The sequence below is a fragment of the Aedes aegypti genome, chromosome 3 (genome assembly GCF_002204515.2).
Source record: "Aedes aegypti strain LVP_AGWG chromosome 3, AaegL5.0 Primary Assembly, whole genome shotgun sequence".
NCBI classification, from domain to species: Eukaryota; Metazoa; Arthropoda; class Insecta; order Diptera; family Culicidae; genus Aedes; species Aedes aegypti.
In genome coordinates, this window is record NC_035109.1 from 408,266,567 (window position 1) to 408,290,518 (window position 23,952).

Sequence of the window (23,952 nt, forward strand, 5' to 3'; positions counted from 1 at the left end):
GCCAGGCATACTTTATACCAGCCGTAAACTCATGTTTGCCGAAAAATACACACTAAATTTTCATCAAAAAATGCCCAAAATAAATAAATGTAATACACCCAAAAAATAGCAGTTTTTCGCAAAGCTAAGTGAAAATGTAAAATTTTTGTGACATTTTTCGCACGATCAGGCAAATTTCGTTAAATTTGAAGATAATATGTTGATTTCAGGAAATTTGAAAAATTTTCCGTGGGTTTATACATGGGTCGAACTTTTGCCCCGCAGATTCGAACTTTAGCCCCGCTATGGGCCAAAAATTGATTCCAACTATTTATGGAAAAACTTATACACGTCAAAGCATCCTTATGATAGGCCTAGAAACACCCTTACATAAAATATTGAAAAATATTTTATCTTCATTTTATTCCATGCATCGAAAGTTTAAACAAATATTACAATATTTACGTCGAAAAACAACAAATAGCCATAACTTTTCCAAATCTCAATCGATTTTTATGATATTTGGAGTGGAAGTCTCTTACTTGTATAGCATTCGAACCACCATGACATTTCTAAGTTTTGATTTGATTTGAGCTAGAAATCTTAAAAAGAAACTCTTGCCCCACTCGAACTTTTGCCCCACTTTACTCTATATAAGAATACAATTTGTCAAACAATTTTCAATAATACAAAAAAGTTTCAAAAATCATAAAAAACTTTTCTTATATGCATGTTATGAGTCAAGGTTTAAGCCAAAAATAAAATCATTTTAATTTCCGAGCTACGAAAAAATACACAAAATTCCAAAGTGTACCCCGTCCTAAAGGCGTGGTTGGGTATTAGAGGGTTAATATTCTTGTTTATGATTAGAACAAGGTATATTCCTCTGCCTTGTTCCTGAAAGCAGTCAGGATGAGATTATTAAAAAGAAACATGAATGTTGCTAGTATCCAATCTACGAAGTATACCGAAACAACGCTAATGCTAACGCTAACTTTACCTCTCACGTGACATCGACTAGTGGAGATATCGAGTTATAGAAATATCGACTTATGGAGAGCACGATGTATGGAAACTTGAAGGGATCGAGAAATCCATCGAGTTATAAAATATCGAATAGTGGAGAGTCGACTGTATTCTAAATTGACTGACATTAGTTTGTTTTTTTTTTTGGAAAATGTTTGATTTAGTTGAGATGATTAGGCACTAACACGTTTTAGATCACCTTACAATATCATTTCTGAAATCCAACCTACTGATTTGGATTCTAAAACAGTTGCAATCTTCTTTCAGTAAATCACTCACACGAGTAGCACTGGAAAAAAGCTATTGAGTAAGCAGCGCTTAAAAATCCGAATTCTGCGTTTGTTTTCCAAGCGCATTTTTATAATTGATAAAACAATTACCTTTAGTTATGGATTAAACTTTTGTATGATAGGTATCTTTACAAAACACGAATTTACTAAAATTTTCTAGAAGCTTATGAAGATGAATCGAAACCAAACATCACATTTTCAAGAGCACGGATCTGGAGAACCAAACATCCGTTTAAGCTGAAAACTTAATCGATTGGTCACTAGCTGGTGGTGGTTCTCCAGATCCGTGCTCTTGAAAATTTGAACTTTGGCTTTGATTCATCTTCACTTTAACAAACGGTACATAGTTAGCACATTGTACCGTTTTATCCCAAATTCCGAACATGACTCATATTCCGAACAGTGACGATTTCAGAATTGATATTTTCACAACTTTTTAATGTAGAGGACTCGAATTGAATGGAGACAATGATGAGGAACAGCAAAAAAAAATCTACGAGATGTGTCTACGAAACCATTTTGTTGCAGAAAACAATGAATAATTTCGTAGAGCAAACGATCAGTTTCGTAATATTAAACCATTTTTAACCAATGCGAGTAGCGTTAGTGAAAGTCTGACGCAATAAAAAAAAAACGAAAACGCTTATCTACGAATTGTGAAACGTACATAGAGTTGCTGAATCGCAAGATTCTGTCAAGTGCAAATATTGTGTATGGTGAATGCTGCCCATAAAAGTATAGCTGTTCCATATGGATTTTTAAACCAATACCTTTTTCATCGCAACATTCATGTTTAATGTGTACTTATCAAAATTAACATTTTGTAATATTCTATCGGTGTTGTTTTTGTTTTCACACATTTTATATGGGCCGAAATGGGACACAAAACAGGACTTCCAAGGATTTAGTATGGAGAATAGCCGAAAAGTGAAAAAAAAAACAAAATTCCACCGCTAGAACATTTTGAAACTTTTCGATAAGGGGTCATTCAAAAATTACGTAGGGTAGAGGGTTTCTGGGAAAGTGTAACAGTGCATGTATTAAGCATTAGAAAAGCGTGACAGAAGGAGAGGGGTCTAGAAATCTCGAGAAACGATGGACGTCAAACTTGAATCTTGCCTTATGAAAAAATATGGAACACTGAAAAATAGCAACTTCTTCTTCTTCTTTCTGGCGTTACGTCCCCACTGGGACAGAGCCTGCTTCTCAGCTTAGTGTTCTTATGAGCACTTCCACAGTTATTAACTGAGAGCTTACTTTGCCAATGACCATTTTTGCATGCGTATATCGTGTGGCAGGTACGAAGATTACTCTATGCCCTGGGAAGTCGAGAAAATTTCCAACCCGAAAAGATCCTCGACCGGTGGGATTCGAACCCACGACCCTCAGCTTGGTCTTGCTGAATAGCTGCGCGTTTACCGCTACGGCTATCTGGGCCCCTAAAATAGCAACTGCAAAACGTGAATCGTATTCAAGTCAGAGCGTTAATGATTAAAATGTCAATCATTAATCACAAAAATCAAGAATCATTAACCCCTCTACCGGCAGCTTCACTTTTTCACCACAAAAAATATTCAAACAGCGATAACTTTCTTTGTTTTTCGTTGTTTTTGCACCATTTTTTCACAAGCCCTCAAAAAACTTTTCTATTTCAGGAATCTGTGTCGATATTGATCATTGGCCATCTGGTTCCGGAAATATTCCAAAGTTTCTTGGGGGACCGACGTTTTTCCACAACCAACGTAAATATCTCAGGCTACAGAATGTTTATCATATTAGATCATTCGCTTCTCAAAATAATACTTCAAGAAGAGCCTGCTGTGAAAAAATTACGCAAATTGGTGCCACAGTTTTGGAGTAATGAACATTTTTGTTTCTGGTAGTTACCTGCGGTAGAGAGGCACAGATACTACACACGAAATATAACACAACACTTTTTCAAACTGCAAGATAACTCCCGCGCACCAACGACAATCAAGGCAGGCTTGCGAAAAATCGCTAGTTTTCTTTTGTTGTGTACCTTCGATCTTTCTGGACAAACTGGCCATAGTTTTATGTGCATTTAATTTCAATTTTGATTGGAAAAGAGTTAAAAGATGCGTGTTTCAATACTTTATATTCGATCAAATTAAAAGGTGCTATCGTGGCATTGCTTTTGGGTGTGCAGGAATTGATTTTCAACCGATTGTTGTCAACTTTGTTGAAATGCAAAAATATGTTTTGATCAATTACGCGCTTTTCTCATGTTTGTCCATTCTTTAAGATCTGGGCTCACAGTGACAGTTCGTGACAGCAGAATCTCGGCTCACTATGACGTACATAAATTTTGTATCGGTTTCTCCCTCCCAGGTAGGTACCAATCTTGAAATGATCAAAAACAACATTTTGTAATTTTTAGATTTCTTGACGACGACTCAACCGATTTGCTTGATTTTTTTCAGAGCAGTTTCTTATAACCTGACATTGTATAGCCCACATTTGAGTGATTTTGAAAAATTTACTTAAAACAAAATGGCGGCCAAATAATTCTTATATGGGGAATGTCGGTCCCCCAAGGAACATCTAAATATCTTCAAAACCATTTGACAAATGATCAATTTTGACACAGTTTCTAATAATAGAAGGGCTTGTGAAAAACTGGTGCAAAAATATCGAAAAATAAAAAAAGTTATCGCTGCTTGAATATATTTTGTGGAAAAAAGATGCTACCGGTAGAGGAGTTAATCACTAATAATAATCATTGCAATATTATGTTTTAATCAATAATCATAAATCATAATTATAAAGATCGGGAATTTTATTCAGTAATCACAATCTTAATCATTCATTATAAATCGTAGAATAAGTGCGCTGAAGACACCAACAAGATTTGATGCAGGATCGCACTTTTATTTACATTCTCGCACTTATGAAAACTGACTGCGCAGTCCAGTGGTGAACGAAATACCCAATAATGTGGGAAGAGATTAACGTAACATTGTTGATGGAGCATCTGGAATAATGCAAGAAACGGGCGTATTTTCTTAAGTTTTATGATATTAATATAATTCAATCCCAAATATCTTGAAGCGGTTACTTATAGGAAGATCATTGATATTAGAATTTTGAATTGTTTTTGGATAAAAAATCATATTGCAGCATCAAAACGCCTTTTCTACAACGAGAAATTGAATTTTCAAAAATACACCAAAAGTTGCCCTTAGAAAAACTTTTCTATTTTAAATTGCACCATGTTGAAACTGCCCTTAAAAAATGGGATATTAATGTGAAAAGAGATAAACGTAACATTGTTGGTGGAGCATCTGGAGTAATTTATGAAACGGACGTATTTTCTTAAGTTTTATGATATTAATATAATTGAATCCTAGATATCTTGAAAACGGCTAGTTTTAGGCAGATCATTGTTATTAGTATTTTGAATTGTTTTTGGGTGAAGAATCATATTACACCATCAAAACGTCTTTTCTACGGCCAGAAATTGAATTTTCAGAAATGCACCAAAAGTTGCTCTTAGAAAAACCTTTTTTTTTAGATTGCACCATGTTGAAACTGTGCTTAAAACATCTGGTTTTGCATTGAAATTTTACAGAAAAAAATTGAAAAAAATCGAAGATACCTATTTTTTGCAATTTGTGTTTTAAGGTTTAATTTCGATTTTTTCATGAAAATAAAAGTATTTTTTTTTCAGTGTATATTTATTTTACAAAGCCAATTTGATTGTCTACCATCCCTCCTCAGACACTATTTCTCTATAACAAACGGTTTCCGAGGTACATTTTTTTTAAATGGTGATGCTAAAAATACTCCCAGTCAACATTTCGGTTGGTATATATTTTGCTTTACATCATTATATATGAATCAAATCACTCGTATAAAATGCATGAAAACGCTGTATACACACCAAAGTGGAGGCCATATACGCACTTCGCACGACTTTTTCAGATTTTCCATGGTCAGCAATACGATGCCACAAAATTCCGATAAAAATAAAAAAAAGTTTCCAGTGAGACTCGAACACCGGACCTTTGAATCCCTATACCGGTACCATACCACAACACCACAGACCGCTACATGAATATGGTTTGATTATTTGCCAACATGAAAGTTTGCTATACAGCACACACAATAAGATTTTATTACCGAAGTCGGTAAAATTTTACTGGGTTTTTGAACAGCAGAGTTAACTCAGTAATTCTGATACGTACCGAAAACTCCGTAAATCTAAAAGCTCTTCAATTTGTCAAATAATGACGATTTAGTCAGTAATGATAAGTGTACATATATTAGGGGCCGTCCATAAATGACGTAGCATTTTTTCACTGATTTTTACACCCTCCCCCCTCGTAGCATTTAGTCACAAATGATGATACCCCCCCCCCTTGGAAAATACGTAGCATATTAAGCCCCCCCCCTTTATTTTTAATTTCTTTCCTCAGCGATTGGGCAAAAATGAAACATTAAAATCCGGAAATTTCTACACAAATATAGAGATTAATTGATATTGAACTCTGAAACCTCAGGATAATCTGACGAATGATAGTTTGATTTACATACCGCAATGTTTAAAAATCCTTTGGAAAATAGTTTAAACAAGCATATTTCCTGTTTAAGTGGCTGGTTTCCCAGTAATTTAATTATTAGTACTTTTGCTGTTGTTACAACTTAAACAGTTTACAGCTGAAAATGTAGAAAAAAAAAGCTGAAAATCTTGAAAAAGCTAACAGCACTCAGTTATGGTTCATGAATTTTCATAATATATTGAACAGAAATTTCGTTACATAATAGGCAGGTCGTGGTTGAGAAACAGATTTCAGTGAACATGATTAACAAAATAATTTAATTTGGAATGAATTTCCGTCATTATTCTCTAAATTCAAATCAATTCAGGAAACAGTGGGCAGATAGAGAAAAAAATAACAATTGTAATATTTGCCATGTTTCAAAAATTAGCGATTTTTATGCAACCACCATTATTAATGGTTCAGCTAAAATTCATCATCGTTCCCCATACTGAAATATTCTTACTCAACTCATAACGAAACAATGAAATATACTACTTCGCGTTAGAAAATGGGTTAACCAAGGTGCAAAGTTTAATTTTTGACCCAATTCGCCGCGTCGCAACTCGATTCTTAATAGTGCGCATAATGCACACGGCGGATGGCATAGATGCGCACTATAGCGAAGTGACTCGCGACGCAGCGAAGTTGGTCAAAAATCGAACTTTGCACGTTGGTTCATCTATTTTTAGTCGCGAAGCAGTATAATAAAAATGCTCTTTCATTGAATGTAATTAATTTTTAAATCTAAACGATAGGAAAATTTTGATAAAATTTGAAATTTCCTAGAAGTTTTCAACTTGTTTTGAAGTTAAATCATCATTTCATAACCCAAGTCTGATAAGTCAGGCAAAGAAGATTGATAGAAAAAAACTGTTTGTCAGTTTTTTCAGTGCTACCGTGAAGACCCCCCTCCCCCTAAAATGCTACGTCATTTATGGACGACCCCTTACCGGTTTTCTCGGTAATTATTTTATTGACTTTTTTGATGAGTTTTTCAGTTTCAAAAGTAGGGCCCTCCTGGTGCTTCCCATTTTTTGTGGCTTGTTTGAAATAACAAATTAAAATTTGGCAACTAATTTTAAAATGGCAACAAACTCTTTGTCTCCGAAAAACAATTTGTTATCCGTCACTGCTTGATCTGTAGCTATCTACTTGGGAACTTCCCGGCAGCAACGTAGCCCTAATACCAATAAGATTGTACCGTAGTTTCATTGTCTAAATTTGCCTTGGATAATCAAAATATATAGCAATACATCTGATATGTAATAATATTCAGTTACCTATATTCGATTCCTTACCATACAAGGCATAGAAGGCACAGCGAAAACCCGCAAGGAATTCAATTTTTTTTGTAATGCTAAAGCTCTTCAACTTTGCAATTATTTCTGCTGCAAGAGTTGTTATTTGACAATCACCCGCATGCGGGTTTGTTTTGTTTTTAATTTACCGAAAACCTCAGCTAGCAATTCATCAATACTGAAAGTCGGTTCTAACATTTTACTGACTTTATGATTTTACTGGGTACAATACGGTAAAGCTTCAAAATAGCTGAACTATCAGTGACAACAATTACCGATTTCAGTAAAATGAAAAATATGTTGCTGAACATCAGTGATTGAAAGTAGAAAAGCTGAAATTTCAGTAAATTTCGTAATTTACGGTTCTTAAACCGTAAAAAAATTACCGAACAACCATACTGAGATTGAGTGTGCACGCTTTGTTGTTCTTTGAAGCCCACCGCCAGAAGATACCGACCTCGGGTGGCAAATTTTGCTAAGTTAGGCGGCATCCACAAATTACGTAACGCTCTAGGGGGAGGGGGGGATAGGCTCGAGCGTTACGACTCATAGAAAAATTTGAAAATTTTCATACAAAAAGCGTTACGGGAGAAAGTCGAAAATTTCCAATTTTAGCGTTACGTAATAAATGGACGCCGCCTTATTGCGATTTCATTTGATGCTAATCTGCATTGATATATGATCTGTCAGTTTATACAACTTGATGCGATTCTAGATTATACTATTTACGGCATGGTTTGTTGTCAACAAAGTTTGTCGACAATGAATCGTAGTGGAGAATTACATACAATTTGTGTAAACATTTATTCGTTTTGATTTGATATATTGTGCGATTCTGATTTTTGACGTATGAATATGAGATTTTTGGCGCACATCCTTATACGATACGTGGTTCATTGGGCTTACGCCCTTATCAGAAGTTACTCTTGATTTTAAATGGTCTCTCCACCAGTGGAAAAAACTTATTCTATTATATCGAAACTATGTGCAAAATTCCATTTGAATCCTAGGTAATCGAGTTTCATCGTTTACCGATTTGGCGTGGAACCGCTCTATTTTTAATTTCTGTTCCTATTGTAGCACTAGCATTACGGTGTTGGCAAAATACTAATCAAAACCGTATTTTTACAAAACTTTTATATTTTTCCTACAAAGTATGTACCAAAAAATTTCGTTTGATGTAAAAACATTTCTTAATTTACCAATTATTTCGTATAATAAAAAATAGTTTCTCTCAGTAGTGCTACTATAGGAACACTACTATATGGCGCAAGGGAGCTCCAATTTTGAGCAAAACTAATTTTTTCGATCATTTTTTGAACAAAATCATGCTGTGTATCAATAGTACTTAGATAAATAGCTCCTGACCTTCATGTCAAGGGGCGGTCCATTAATTACGTAAGACAATTTTCGGGATTTTTCAACCCCCCCTCCCCCCATGATAAGATTTTTTGTATGAAAATCCAAAATAAATTGTATGGCGCGTAAGAAATCTCAAACCCCCCCTCCCCCCATAACCCCTTACGTAATTAATGGACAGTCCCCAAGGAATATTTTAAAAAGATTTATAGCAAAACGGCCGTAAAAAGTCACTAGTGCGACTATAGGGGACTGTCCACTAAGGGAACACCGACCCTATGTGCTTTTAATTCAATAGTTATTTTATGAAAACAGCTAGGTGCGAACTTCTACCCCGTATTACTCCATGTTTTGAGCAAGATAATCTAATTTAAGTATCGAAGTTATATACAGGGTGTCTGCATATTATCCGACCAATAGCATTTGGAAATGATCATCTCTCACTAAAAACAATAAAAATCAATGTCCATGTACCATGTATATGTTAACAAAAAAAAAAAAAAATTGAGTACTTTCAAAATGATTGCTTCGTACTGATATATGCCTATTTAAATGTTTCTGGGTTATTTTTCCCAGGGGCCGCTAGTCAATCAAGATACATTTTTTTCTAATGTTAATTGGAAGGAAATTTCTCTTCCGTTAAAGAGCTTATTGAGACCACATATTTTTCGTGGTTTTTCAAATATTTGAAATGGAAATACTTACTGCTTATGCATATAATCAAGGTCAAGATAATAAAACGTGTAGGAATGCTCAATTGGTTCAGCTTAATTACATAGATGCATGCCTTCAAAGCTTTTACGGATAATATATGCGGACATCCTGTATGACTGTGTCAAATCCAAATTTATGTTCGTAGATTCATATTTTCTTAGAATTCATACGTTCCATATAAGACGGATTTCACGCCAACTCGACACGCGATTGGCAGCACCCCTTCAGAATTCAATGAAACTTTCTGCATGTCAAAAGTATGTGAAACTAAGATACTTTGCGTACTTTGTTTTTTCAAAATCGATCTAGACTAACATTTGGAAAGGGTCAAAGTTTTTTTTGTACTTTTTTTTTATAAACCCGTATAACTCAAAAACGGTAAGACCTACAAAAAAGTGTTGTATGGGGGACTGTCGTGAAATTTCCTGACGTTTTAGAGAAAAGTTTTGAAAAATTAAAACACATTTTCTACACTGAGAAATAAAAATATTCAAAACTTTAAAGTCGATTTAAAAAAAACGGCCACTTCAGATTTTGATCATCCTTAAGCAAAAAGTTTCGCAATTAAATTTACTAAAAGTCGTCCATACATTGCAAATTGGGCATATTTTAAAGAAAAAAGTTTTTCCAACATCGAATTTTTTAAGTCCCAAAGTTTTTTTTCACTTTTTTTATAAACCCGTATAACTCGAAAACGGCAAGACCTACAAAAAAGTGTTGTATGGTGGAATGTTGTGAAATTTCCTGACGTTTTAGAAAAAAATATTGAAAAAAATAAAAACACATTTTCTACACTGAAAAATAAAAATATTCAAAACTTTAAAGTCGATTTAAAAAAACGGCCATTTCAGATTTTGATCGTCCTTAAGCAAAAAGTTTCGTAATTAAATTTACTAAAAGTCGTCCATACATTGCAAACTGGGCATAAATTAGAGAAAAAAGTTTTTCTAACTTCGAATTTTTTAAGTTCAAAACTGATTTTTTTTTTTTCAAAGATTTTGTTTGAAACTGTCAAATATGATCGTGTTTTCAAGTGATAAATGAGTTTGAATCAGAATGTATTTTTTATTGAGAATAGTTAAAAAACGGATTTATACAGTGATTATGTTTTATAAATGAAGGCAATCAATGGACTTCGCCTCTGCCTATGAGGAAATCAACTCCGTCTAACAATCCGACGGATTTTTATGGTTCGAAAGGTATCACAACTGTATTGCAAACATTGAAAAGTAACAACCTTATCCATATCCCATTAAATTCTCTTCTAGAAAAAGTGCAAAATACTATGGAAACACAATCGCAACTCCGCGAGAACTATTCGACTAGGCAGTGAAACAAACTGATACATGTAACACCAAATTAAATTTTTGTTATAAATCTAATGAACAATAGTTAAAATGTCAGAGGAATTGGTGGAATTGTTTGATAAGGTTAAAACTGTCCCTGGTACCCAAAAATATCATTGTTTTATGCCTATTAGTGATACACAAATTGCAGCCAAACGGTAGGGGGAGATCCCCCAGTACCGGACACTTAAGCCACTAAATTCATAATTCGAAAACTATTGATTTTATGGGCTCGTGTTACCCATTTATGATAAATATTATCATTTTTATAGTGTACAAAAATAAATTTGAAAATATAAATATGAATTTTGACAATGCATTTTGATGATGTATTATAGTACCAAATTGATCGATCTTGAAAGGTGGCACCCAATACCGGACACGATCTGGAAATGCCTCAAATTCTGCAAATTTAAACATCATTCAATATTTACACTATAGGAATAGTTTATAATTACCAATTCAATGCATTTGCAACATTTACAAGAATAATTTGAGTCTCTCTTAGTTTGCAAGATGCCTTTCAAAAACCTCTTCCATATATGATGAAAAATAGCACATTTTACGATGTTGTTCTGAATGTTCATTCTTCTTAATTTTATTGCATGTTTGATACCATGATCGACGGAACCCATAAAAAATGAAAGTATTTTGAGACACTGACGCAATAATTACAGAGGTATCAAATAACAAATCAAGCTGTCCGAAACTGAGGGACAGGAGGTGCTTAAGAAAAATTGTAATTTGTCCATATTTAGTTCAATTATGGTACAAAATACATTCATACTATCAAATTAGGGTTATGTTCGATCATGCTTGCGTGCTCCAAAGTATTTTTTCATATTCAAAATAATTACTAAAAAGGCTCAAAATTAAGAAAAAACGTCAATTTTTTTAAGATTTTCAAACTTTTCTATTTTTTTAAAATGGCATGCATATTTCAAGGATATGTTATTCTACGCAAACATTAGTCTACATATTAGCTTTCTTTTCTACTAACACACCACCTTGATTGGACCATGATTTCTCAATATTTCGACTTTGTCCGGTATTGGGTGCTGTCCGGCACTGGGGGATCTCCCCCTATACCAATTCAGAGGATGAACCAAAAATATTCAATTTATTCAGTAAAGCCCAAAAATAATGTAAATATTCATGTGCAGATACTACGTTTTAGGATATATAGCAATAATAAAAATAAAAATAAACCACGACTTTTTTCATAAGCATAATATTTCCAGACACCTGTTAAGATTGGCTTTGACCAAATAAGAAATTAAATATTATTGTGATATCTTTCCAACCATAAAAAACCCATCGGATTTTTAGAAGGAGTTGATTTTCTCATAAGCGGTATGGTGCGAGATCAATTGAATTTAATCAAAAAAACTGTACAATTTCGTTTTATTTCTTTTAACTACTCCCAATAAAACAAATATAATCTATTTTGTGATTAAAACTCATTTATGACTTGAAAATATGATCAAACTAGACTATTTAAAGCGAAATGAAAATTAAATAAAAAATTCATTTTGGACTTAAAAAATTCGATGTTAGAAAAACTTTTTTCTCTAAAATATGCCCAATTTGCAATGTATGGACGACTTTTAGTAAATTTAATTACGAAAGGATGATTAAAATCTGAAATGGCCGTTTTTTTTAAATCGACTTTAAAGTTTTGAATATTTTTTTTTTCAGTGTAGAAAATGTGTTTTTATTTTTTCAATATTTTTTCTCAAACGTCAGGAAATTTCACGACAGTCCCCCATACAACACTTTTTAGTAGGTCTTGCCGTTTTCAAGTTATACGGGTTTATAAAAAAAGTGAAAAAAAAAACTTTGGGACTTAAAAATTTCGATGTTAGAAAAACCCCACTCATTTGCCAGCGATTGTGATCGAATGAACGGGATTACTTTTAAATTCGACAAATACTATTCTTCCGAATTCGGCAATTCTAATTCTGTACTACCACATAATAGAAACACATGACCAAGAATCAAATGAACGGTATGTAAAAATCGATTTTTCAAACCACTGATGCACGTTCTTCTGAGAGCTCGTAACATATAGAAAGCTTACGTTTCATAGTAGTTGATGTAATGTGAAATATGTGTAACCGAGAAATCTCGTTAATAAAGATAATAATAATAACAAAATGTGTGTAAGTTTAGCTATGAAATATAGTACGTTAAAGAATAACTCTATTGACAGAAACATTAGTTTTTTGCTTGATACAAAATCAAGATGCAAAGTACTTTGAACCCCTCTAACGGCACCATCATTTTCTAACCTCAAACAAAATTTAAAAAAAATCGCGATGTTTTTGTATTTTTTTTTTTTTGTTTTTTATATTTGCACTATTTTTCCACAACTTTAAAAAACTTCTGTTTCAAGGACCTCCGTCTTGGTCATCTTACTGGGTACACAAATTTGTTTTGTTCATCAAAAATACTAAGATTTGGGCCATACGAAATTAGTATTTTGGAGCGTCTCTAAAAATCACGCTTATTATTAGAGTTATCTTCAAGGAATCCCAACATTACAAAACAATGTTTTTTTACGTTTTTAAGATCATTATAGGCAACAGAAGTAAGAAAATCATGAATTCTCATTGCTCAACAACGTTTACACAAATTGGATTCTTTTTTAAAAACGGATTCAATGAGCAAATAATCTAAAATAAATATACTGGAGCTTGATATTTTAATGAGAGCTATGGCCAGGTGGCGGTTTGCCAAGGTATCTACAGAACCAGGTGACTGAAAATCAAAATCAAACCAGATTTTGAATAAAGACAAAAGTTATTTTTGGAAACTTGTCGAAAAATGGTTCAAAAATACCTTAAAACAAGAAAGTTTTTGCGATTTAGTTCTTGATTTTTAAATAAAAAATGATGCTGACGTTAGAGGGGTTGATAATATACCGCAACCACCAAAACCAGTTGCAACGATCACTTCATGTACTGTACCTTACTTTCATCATACGTACCTTCCGCAATTTCTTGCCAGCAACAGTAGCAGCTTCAACATTGACATCAACGCTTACTCACTTCCTTTGCTCAGATCCCTTTATACTACCAACCAATTCTATACCACTCAACAGAAAAAAGATGCAGACAGAGGCATTTCAGATTGTTTGATCATGAAAGATTTTTTTTTCTCGCGAATTGTGCCACAATTTAGAAAACATTGTATGAAATTGAAATAAACTACGCATGAATGTGGCCCTATAGAGAGTGAATTGTTCCTTTACAAAGCAATCCACTGTCCCTTGCAAGGGGGTGATACAGATATCATACTTAATAAATGGCTCATTTCGGTTATTGTTATATTCATACATTGGTTCGCTTACATAGTAGTTGATTTCAATTTCATGACAAAGTTTTGATGATTCATTTTTATCATTTTCAAATTTTCGTGCATTGGCATGGGTGCTACCTCTGTGCTACTCTCTTTTTCCTTAAAACTAGTCCCAACAGGTTTAACAGAATGTTGTACCTGAAACAGAATATATGGAAGTGCATTGAACGGGAAATGAAAACAAAGACTTGGCTTCTGTAATAAAGAATATTATATTCCGCATTTTTCTTTCCATTGTTTTCACTTGACTTGAATTTTTCAATCGCAAAACAAACAAAAAACAATAGATACTTAATGTAGTTGTTTTCTTAAAGTTGTATCTATCTGCCTGGCTATCCGGAGATTAAAACTGAGACATTTTAAAGCTGCGATAAGTTGTGTTTCAATCCAAAATGTACCGAAATGGGTTGAAACACATTCTCACGAAGGAATTCCTTTACACTGCAGCACAAATCCTGGATACTGTGATACCTCTAAATTAACTTATAACAATATGCCGTTCATTGTGTCTGTATGCGATTCATATTCAGTTTTATTTGTACAATAACAAATTTTGCTTCACTGTTGAAATGATACCGTCAGTATGCTGCCGCCCTATATATTATACAAATAGTTTTATGCATCTTTATCATTTGTTTGATTACTGAGTGGACAACAAAAATGAAAGTTAAATTATTTAAAAATAATGATCCTCTACTGCTATTAACATCATTCTTCTTATGAATGAGAGTAAATTGTTCATTTATATAGATATTTGTTTAGTATGATACACGTATTTACAATATTGAATCATCTCGCTTTCAGCAACGCCTTACCGTTCATCACTAATTATATTTGTTAGCGCAAGTTGCTTTTCTATTGATTAACAGTAACAGTAGCATTGCAACAGCTCGAATTATTCCATTTCACCTTTTGTGCCTTTGCGCGTCTGTACAAGTAGTGTGAAATGTTCAGGCTTCAGGATGTTTTCTTTTCGCACGGAGACTACACAATCATCAATTCTTGTTTTTTGATTTCGAATCTAAGTTCAAACCTAGAGTTCCATATCACAGAGACCACCCGCCGAGAAATACGAGTTCTGACGTTCCTATAAATGAGTTTGCTTTCTTCCCTAACCGCGGATTTTGCTTTCGATAAACAAGCGTTCCAAATTGTTTACGTGAGATTCTCGATTCGCACAATTTGTCTGATGAGAATATTCAAATCGTGAATCGTATACTCCGATTGAAATCTCGAAGAAAACATGATAATTATTCACGCGGAAATGAGTAATCATGTTTTCAACAGTAAGTGTTTTCAAACGAAGGAATAAAAATAAATTAAACGTTTAAGTTGTTGGGATCCTGTGCCAAATTCAGCCTGATGGCGTTTGTGAGTGTGATGTTTCCTGAATTTATTGTATTGATTTCTGCCTAACATAAAAAAGATTCACATACATTTGTCGAACTTTACATTTAGAAATAAGAGAAAATACACGATCTGGTAGCACCCTGGCCAGCGTTCGAAATAAATATTCTTATGAATATAAAATCTTCATCTTCCTTTTAAAGGATACTACAGAACAACTTATAAAACACGAGCAATAATTCTTTCTCTTCAGCGTATTGGTTAGCTTTTCCGGTGTATTTGTGTGGGTTTGTACAAGTTACTCGACGTTGTTGCGAAACGATAGTAATCTGATGGCACGATCCACTCGATTCGAATGATAATGGGGTGGAATGGACATGGAAACAAAATCAAAACCAGGGTGGGATTGAGGATGTCCGGGGTGGGTTTAAAAGCGTTACCACCTCTGTCGCCGAAGATGAAGATCAAACAAACTGAAAGCACCTTCGTCTTGCTGTTGAGCGGCAGCGGCATGATGATAGTATGATTGCTGAATCATCTGCTGCTGCAACTGTTGGTGATGAGGATGGGAAGGATGCGTCATTGGGAGACTACCAGGGTTAAGGGCAGCTGCTGCAGCAGCAGAAGTAAGAAGGTGTTGAGCGGTTGGGGTCATGATAAGGTTTTGCTGTTGACTTTGATGTTGCGTCAACTGTTGCTGTTGCTGCTGAGAAGAGGCGGAGGATGATGATGAAGAAGATGCATTTGCCGAAGATGATTGGTGTTGACTGACGGAAGGCGAACGTGATCTCGCTAAGGATTGCTGCTGTATTTGTTGTTGCACCTGATGTTGGTGGTGCTGTTGCTGTTGCATTTGTTGTTGCGCACTTTGCATCTTCTTTTGATTGCGTTCTATCTGTAGCTGTAGTTCGGCAGTAGCGGCAGCTGCTGCGGCTGCCGCTGCCGCCATAGCTACTGCTGTATTGTCATTGCGAAGTGAGCTATAGCTACTACCTTCACTAGAAGCACTATCGTACGCTAAGTTATTACCTTCTGCCGCATCGTATTTGCGCTTCCTGTTATCCTTCGGGGCTGTATAGGGAGCGTATCGGGGATCTGGTTGTTGCTGCAACTGCTGTTGCTGTTGTGGCTGCTGTACGTTCGACGGCTGCTTTTGCTGCAGATTTGGAATATGGAAATTAGACATGTATTGTTCAGCGTGTAGCATACCATTACTAACATTCTGTGCCAACGGTTGGGCTTGTGTTGTCTGCTGCGTTGTCTGTTGTTGTTGCGGCGTCTGCTGCTGCGGTTGCTGTTGATTTGCAGCCGTTTGTTTGTTGGCAGCGTTATTAGCAGCTGTGTTCTTGTTTGCTGTTGTAGTAGGAGTAGGTCGGGTCCACGTGGTCTTGCGATTGCTTCTACTAGCCGGTGGTGGAGATGTGTCCCGCTCGCCCTGCAAGAACTTCAGGTAACTTCCCATGAAGCCCTTTGATTCTTTGGGCGGAACGGTGATCTTCTTGGCAGGTGTAACTCCATTATTACCAGCGGCACCATCGGTGGAAGCACCCTGCTGCGGCGGCTGAGTGGGTTGTTGTGGCTGCTGCTGCGGTTGCGAATTTGATCTCGAATTTTCTGCAAGAAATCCAAGTTCTTCCTCTATATTTGGGACTACAACCTTATTGCTGTTGTCAACATTAGGAGAAGGCTGTTCGTCTTCGCCTCCGCGATTAGTACTACTATTATTGTTATTGCCAGAAGACGGTGCCAGACCAGTGCTGTCCGACGCACTAAGCAAAGTGGTATATGTTGGAGTGTCGAGATTACTGCTGACAGCTGCTGCGAGAGTATTGCTGATAATCTCATTGGGTATTAAAGGGATCGGACCATGGAAAGTTGGATAGTAGATTGGATGGGGAGGAGGAATAAAAGACGTAGAAGGTGGTTGAGGTATAAAATTACTGTTTGGGAACATTTTGGTGGTCCCTGCCGGAGGAGGGGCCAAGTTCCACCGGTCAAAGTCCAGCGTATTACTGTTGTCTTTCGAGCTTGCTTCACTACCAGCACCACTTGTACTTGTCAGACTATTACTTGAACCCAACGAACTGCCAGCATTCGAAGATGTTATTGTAGTATTTACATTGAATTCCCCATTTGCCACACTAGCCATCGGTACGATTCTCGTGGGGGTATCGGACTTTTTCCGCCTCGATTTGGATTCAGTCTTTTCAGGAGTTGCTGGAGGGGCAACTTGTCTTTCAGGTATGGGAGAAATGATACTCGGTTGCTGAAGATTCTTCACTATTGTCATTGGATCACTTCTTTCCGGTTGTTGTAGTCGCTCGTTTGCGTTTCTATTGTTCCAATGGCTCAACGTGGGCACCTGAATGGGTGGTACTTGTGGTTGTTGATGTTGTTGTTGCTGCTGAGGAACAGGCTGTTGTTGAGGTTGCTGAGTACGTGTGATTACGGATGAATAAGCCACTTGCTGTTGAGGCTGTGTCTGTTGCTGCTGTTGTTGTGCTTGTGGTTGAGATTGTGACTGTCGAGACAGATTCGATGATGGTGACCGTGTCACATTTGATGGAATATTCGACGAATGCTGGGTGGTGTGGTGTTTCGGAGAGGACAGCGCGTTGCCCATTGGGCTATTGTACATAGGGTATGCTGGACTGGACACGTGTCCAATGGGAGAAGCTTGAGAGTGGGTAAGAGTGGGCGAAGACGGACGCCTCGAAAGTGTCCCAGAGGTGCTATAATCGGAAGCTGCTGGCGATGGAGGCATATTATGACGAGATAGTGAAGTGTTTGAATACTGTTGTTGTTGCGGTTGCTGTTGTTGCTGTAGCTGATGGGATTCACGCTTGTTGATGCGATTATAATCAACCGACTCAGTGCTGCTACCAGATACGCTCAACTGATTATAATTAGTTCTATAATTATTAGAGGCACTGTTTTGTTGATATTGCTGCTGCTGATTACTACTACTGTTACTATTATTCCTAGAAATATTACTATTATTACTACTGTTATTGACACGATTAATGGGACTATTTAATTTAGCAGATGTCGCCACCGATGCAGATGACGTAGATGAGGAAGAACTCGCTCGTCCATTGCTATCGGTGATTGAGTAGCTAATAGGTGAGGACTGGGGCTGATGACTAATTACAGTATGTTGGCCATCGGTTTTTATCGTGGCGGATTGGCCACCACCTCCTCCTCCACCGCCACCGATGGCTTTCGATTGGATAGAGGGTTTTTGTACAATTTTGTTACTGTTGAGTGCCGTTGGAGGCGATGCAGCCGATGGAGGTACTAAAAAGCTGTTCATCTGCAGCAAATAGTGTGCATTATGTTGAAGTTGTTGCTGTTGGATCTGATGTTGCTGTTGTTGCTGCGTTTGCAAACCTGCCGATAATAGCCGGGTTTTTGGATCAGTCAGACTGGTGACCGCTGCAGCTGCATGATGAGCGTTATGATTACGAGCCGCATAGACGATGGAGGAATTTACGAGAGGTGTTTGGGATGGTATGATGCGAGATTGATACTTTTGATCCTTCGCCGGGGGAGATGCTAGGGAAGATGAGGAATTTATGGAACTGGACACTGGGGTGATAACAATACAAGAGGATGAAGTGGCCTGCTGAAGCGAAGACGAACTACTGCCTGAACTGGAGTTGGACGACAATGACTTACTAGTACCGCCGTAATCCATTTGTTGCTTACTTCCTTGCTGCTGTTGGGTGGAATAATTTGATAGAGATTCGTTCACTCCACCGTACTGCTGCTGGTTGCTGCTGGTGTTGGACGATGCAAAGTAGTTAGTACCCGATTTGGCTGCACTTGCACTACTGTTGCCACTGTTGACGGCTGGCGATGTTGATCTTGCTGATGATTTGCTCGTCAGTTGTGTGTTGAGTTGGTTCAAGTTGGTGAAATGTGCGTTGAAGTTCTCGTACGTAGATGTAGTGGTTTTAGATGACGCCGACGTTACGGGACTTGACTGTACGACATTCTCATGCGGCATAATGCCAAACGGGCTTGGATTGCCTTGCCAGGAACCACTGGTCGAAGTGGAACCACTACTTGCTGCACTGGTATTGGATGTTTGCTGTTGTTGCTGCTGCTGCTGCTGCTGTTGTTGCTGTTGCTCATAAAAGTTGGCGACTTGAGCCGCAGCAGCTAAGGTTTGCTGGGTAGTGTAGTTGTCCCGAATTGTTTCGGTTTCATTTACTTGCTTCACTGCTGCCTGGGCCTGTGCTTGAGCCAACACGCGATGTTGGTTGATGGTCGAGCTGTAATGGGCAGGCTTCGGATTGGCAGCAGGATGGAACAGTGGAGTGAACACTGCATCGTAACTGACTCCCGGTGGCGACAGGAAACCAGTCGGATTGAACGGCCCTGACGAGGATCCGAGAGACGTTGTGTGGGCTGCCTGTAGCAACAGTTGAGATGTAGTCGATGGCACACCAACGGTTGTATTATGGGCAGCTAATCCAATACTACCGGCTGCGGCAGCCGTCGCTAGGTGGTGATGGAACTCACCACTAGCTGCGCCCGGTTGCCGGTTATACGAGTAGGACCAAGGCCCTGCTGGATCCATCTTACGCAAAAATGGGTTTAAAATTGAAACAAACTCACAATAATGCTGTTTTCGTCGCTGATTGGCTTAGGTGACACGTTGTCGCCTCTGATGTTTCATTCGTCCTAGCTCTGTGGGGAACTGTTTCTGCAACAGCTGGATTCTTCATATGAGAAACCCAAAGCCCGTCGAAAATGTATCTGAAAGTAAAGAAGAGAGAGAGAGGTGTTCAAATATATGTTTTTTCTTATAGTCCTTTTGGTTTTACGTTGTACTGAAACAGTATTCATCAAATTAGATGAACATCCCAAATAACTAAGTAGATGAAAAAACCGAATTTAGTACTAAACCATTTAATTCCACTAGAGTTTGTAACCTTTGACAGATACGCGTATTTCGACCTCAACTTCAGTGTACTAGACTCGACTCGAAGTCGAATTGGAATTAAACCTCCGTAGCTCCACCTCTACAAACATACCAATATCGATTTCGTGATGGAGCACCTGAGTGACCATTTGACGAGTATGGACATCGAACATCGTTCAAATTCGGTATCGGTCTCTTCATCTCAACACGAGGAGCTGCCGAGGCAAAATGAGTGACTTGGTTCAACTGATCGATCAGTTGCGACACGTGCATGTAGTAGTGTTTAGTGAAACGTGGCTTTATCAGAACGAAATTTGTAATATGATTAACTACGATGTGTACCACTCATGTAGACCAACTAGAGGCGGTGGAGTTTCAATGTTCATTCTTTCGTCATTCAAACATCGCGAGATATGCGAACTAGTAGATGATATGAACAATTTTCTGATAATTGAATTGATGGAATATAATTTGAAAGTTTTTGGTGTATATACTCCGGGGAGGAATGTAGATTATTTCCTTCAAAAGTTTGAAGAGACTCTTAGTAATTTCAAAAGAATGGTGTAATGGGAGATATGAACATTAATCTGTTAGATGATAGTAACCCTATTGTGAATAATTACATATGTAGCCTAAATGCAAACGGTTTTGTTGTATTGAACAAAATAAATAGTACACATGCCACTAGAACATCGAATACCATATCAACGATCATTGATCATGTAATTACGGATATTCTGGATCGAAAAATGGTTCTGGTAATCAATGACACCGAAGCCCATATTTCCGATCACAAAACGTTGGTATTTTCAATACAACATAATATACAATCTAAAAGAAGGATATATGAGAAACATGTAATTCATTATGAAAACATATTACATGAAAATTTTAGGGCTGAATTAGATGAAGTTCAAAATTACGATGAATTTGAAAGCCTCTGCAATCATAAGATAAACACGAACAGATCCATATACACAGTAGTTGATGACAGAAAACCATTGCAACCTTACATTGATAGAAATTTATACGCAGAAATAAGAAAGAAAAACAAATTATTCAAACTTTCGAAAGCGAATCCAAATAATGATGCATTGAAGAGAAACTATCTGTTACTTAGAAATTCCATTAGAAATAAAACAAAATTAGCAAAATCAAAAAATTTGAAAATTGTGTTGGTGATCCAAAAAAGATGTGGGCCACGATAAATGAAGTAGTTTTCAATAGACCAAGTACTAAGCAAGATAAGCAGATCAATTTAGTAGAAAATGGAAAGAAAATATTGTGTTCAAACGAAAATGCACAAATATTCAATGAATATTTTCTTAGTATAGGCTCTCAAAATACGTCAAATACGAATGCGAATCTCGAGCAGAATGATAATCCGGAATTATTCGATTTTTTACAAGTAACAGGAAGAGAAGTTGAACAAACGATAATAAAATTAAACCGCACTGCGGCAGTAGGTAAAGATGGAATATCCGTTAAGTTTCTGAATCGTACAAAAAGTTTTATAACACCTAAATTAACTGATTTGATCAATGATGTAATTGCAACAGGTAGTTTTCCAGATAAGTTGAAGATGTCGAAAGTGATCCCATTGTTCAAATCTGGTGATTGTACCTTAAAAACATGTTTTCGCCCAATATCAATACTTCCAGCCACATCTAAGGTTTTTGAATCAGTTCTAGAAAACCAAATGAGGTCGTATCTGCTTAATAATAATATTATAAATAGAAATCAATATGGATTCCGAAAAAAGTGAAATACAGTGGCGGCGTCCGCTGATATGATGAATTACATATATCGTGCCAAAGACAGAGGTTTACAAGTTATTTGTGTATTTTTAGATTTACGCAAAGCGTTTGATTGTATCTCACACACAAGACTATTAGGCAAAGTTCAAAAGTATGGATTTTCAGAACACGCTGTCAAGCTTCTTAGATCGTATTTGGATAACCGACTGCAATACACTTTCGTCAATAATTGTTATAGCGCCCCAGGAATTGTAAAGTCAGGTATTCCACAAGGGTCAATACTAGGACCCCTTTTGTTTATAATATATGTGAACGATATGTGGAATTTACCCTTAAGAGGACGCTTACAGCTATATGCAGACAACGCCTGCCTTGTATACGAAGCTAGTACAACAGAAGAATTGGAATTTGATATTCAACATGATATGAATCTGTTGTTGAGGTGGTTATCAGAAAACGGTTTAAAGCTAAACGTTGAAAAGTCCTCCTACATAGCACTGAATAACAATTTATCAGTTGATATACAAGTAGACTCCATTTTGCTTAAAAAGACTGATACATCTAGTTTTCTTGGTCTAATATTAGATACTAAATTGTCGTGGAAGGCTCATATTGAAAAAGTAATCAAAAAAGTTACCCCTTATGTTTTTGCCATGAGAAAAGCTAGGAAATTCATCTCAATGGATACATGTTGGAAGCTGTATAATTCATTTATCTTGCCTCACTTTACATACATGAGCTGCTTGTGGGGATGTGCAGCTAGTATATATTTGAAACCCCTAGAAATAATTCAGAACAAAGTAGTTAAAATTATACGAAATCTACCTATACGCTTTCCTTCAGTCGAGCTATACAGCGAATCTACTTTGTCTATACGATCACTCTGCAAATATAACATGATGATTCATATTTATAAGGTCCGTAACAATTTGATAAAAACAAATGTCGTACTGTTTAATGTATCAGATGTACACTCACATAATACAAGACAGCAAAATTCGATCTTTGTAAACTGTCCTAGGACCCAATATGGATGGAAAAATCTTTTTTATCAGGGAATTATAATGTATAACTCGCTGCCAAATGAAATGAAATCTCTTAATCTTAGGTTAAGGTTAAACGTAGTTTAAAACAATATTTGTGTAACATGTAATTTATAGTTCGAACAGCCAACTGAATAAGTAGAATCACTATTAGAGTAGCTGATAACAGTTTGATATAAACTTATAGCTACAAATTATATTAATAAATAAAAAAAAATGGTATAGTAAATTCGTTTTTTTTCATATACTTATAGGTATTCTACTAAACAGCTCGAAGATTTATTATCCCAAATAACATTAGTGGCAGAACAACAGTTTGTTTAATTGAAATATGCTTAACCTTCCAGTCGTCGCGCGATTTCCCACCGTCAAAACCACTACGCTGGTGTTGTGAACGAAAAGCGAGGTTTTTTCAACAGTGTTGTACAAAATACAACAGCGCGACGACTGAAGTGTTAAGAGTGTTTTGTTCAGCTCTTATTCAGCAAAAATGTTTGGTGGGATAAATAACGATGCAAAACTGTAATCAAGTTTGCGGGAATAAAATGCCCATTTTTCAAAACATTTGTTCTGAATAAACTGTCGAAATTTTTAACCATTTTATTTGGCCTGATATTATTATTAATTTTCTTTTATGTCACCCCGTAACCTTCAAAAAGTGGAAAATATTGAAGGAAAGGAAGAAAAAGTTGCTTTAGGGAATAAAAAAGTCGAGTCCAGTACACGACACTGAAATAAATGGTATAGTACTAAATTCGAAACTGCTCGAAGATTTATCATCATTATTTAGGGATCATGCACAAAATATGTTACGCTTCAACGGGGAAGGAGGTCAGACATAGCTGGATAAGCCTTACACAACGCGTGACCCCCCGAAGTAGCCAGAATTAGCGTTGCCGCCATCCCTTTTTACCCCGGGAAGGTATTTGAATACAAAAACT

The 23,952-nt window shown here is 36.4% G+C and overlaps 1 protein-coding gene across 9 annotated transcripts in view; it reads right to left on the reverse strand.

The window, feature by feature from the left end:
* LOC5569142 (ras-interacting protein RIP3) overlaps positions 1-23,952 on the reverse strand; it is a 52,265-nt gene that overhangs the window by 18,544 nt on the left and 9,769 nt on the right. For 5 of the 9 annotated variants that reach the window (XM_021848503.1, XM_021848501.1, XM_021848497.1 and 2 more), the window contains exon 2: positions 16,311-20,045. In XM_021848503.1, the coding sequence (XP_021704195.1) occupies positions 16,311-19,866 (3,556 nt within the window). In that variant the 5' untranslated portion in view covers positions 19,867-20,045. The remainder of the gene's footprint in view (positions 1-16,310; positions 20,046-23,952) is intronic. The other 4 variants (XM_021848506.1, XM_021848502.1, XM_021848505.1 and 1 more) reach the window with 4 other exon arrangements.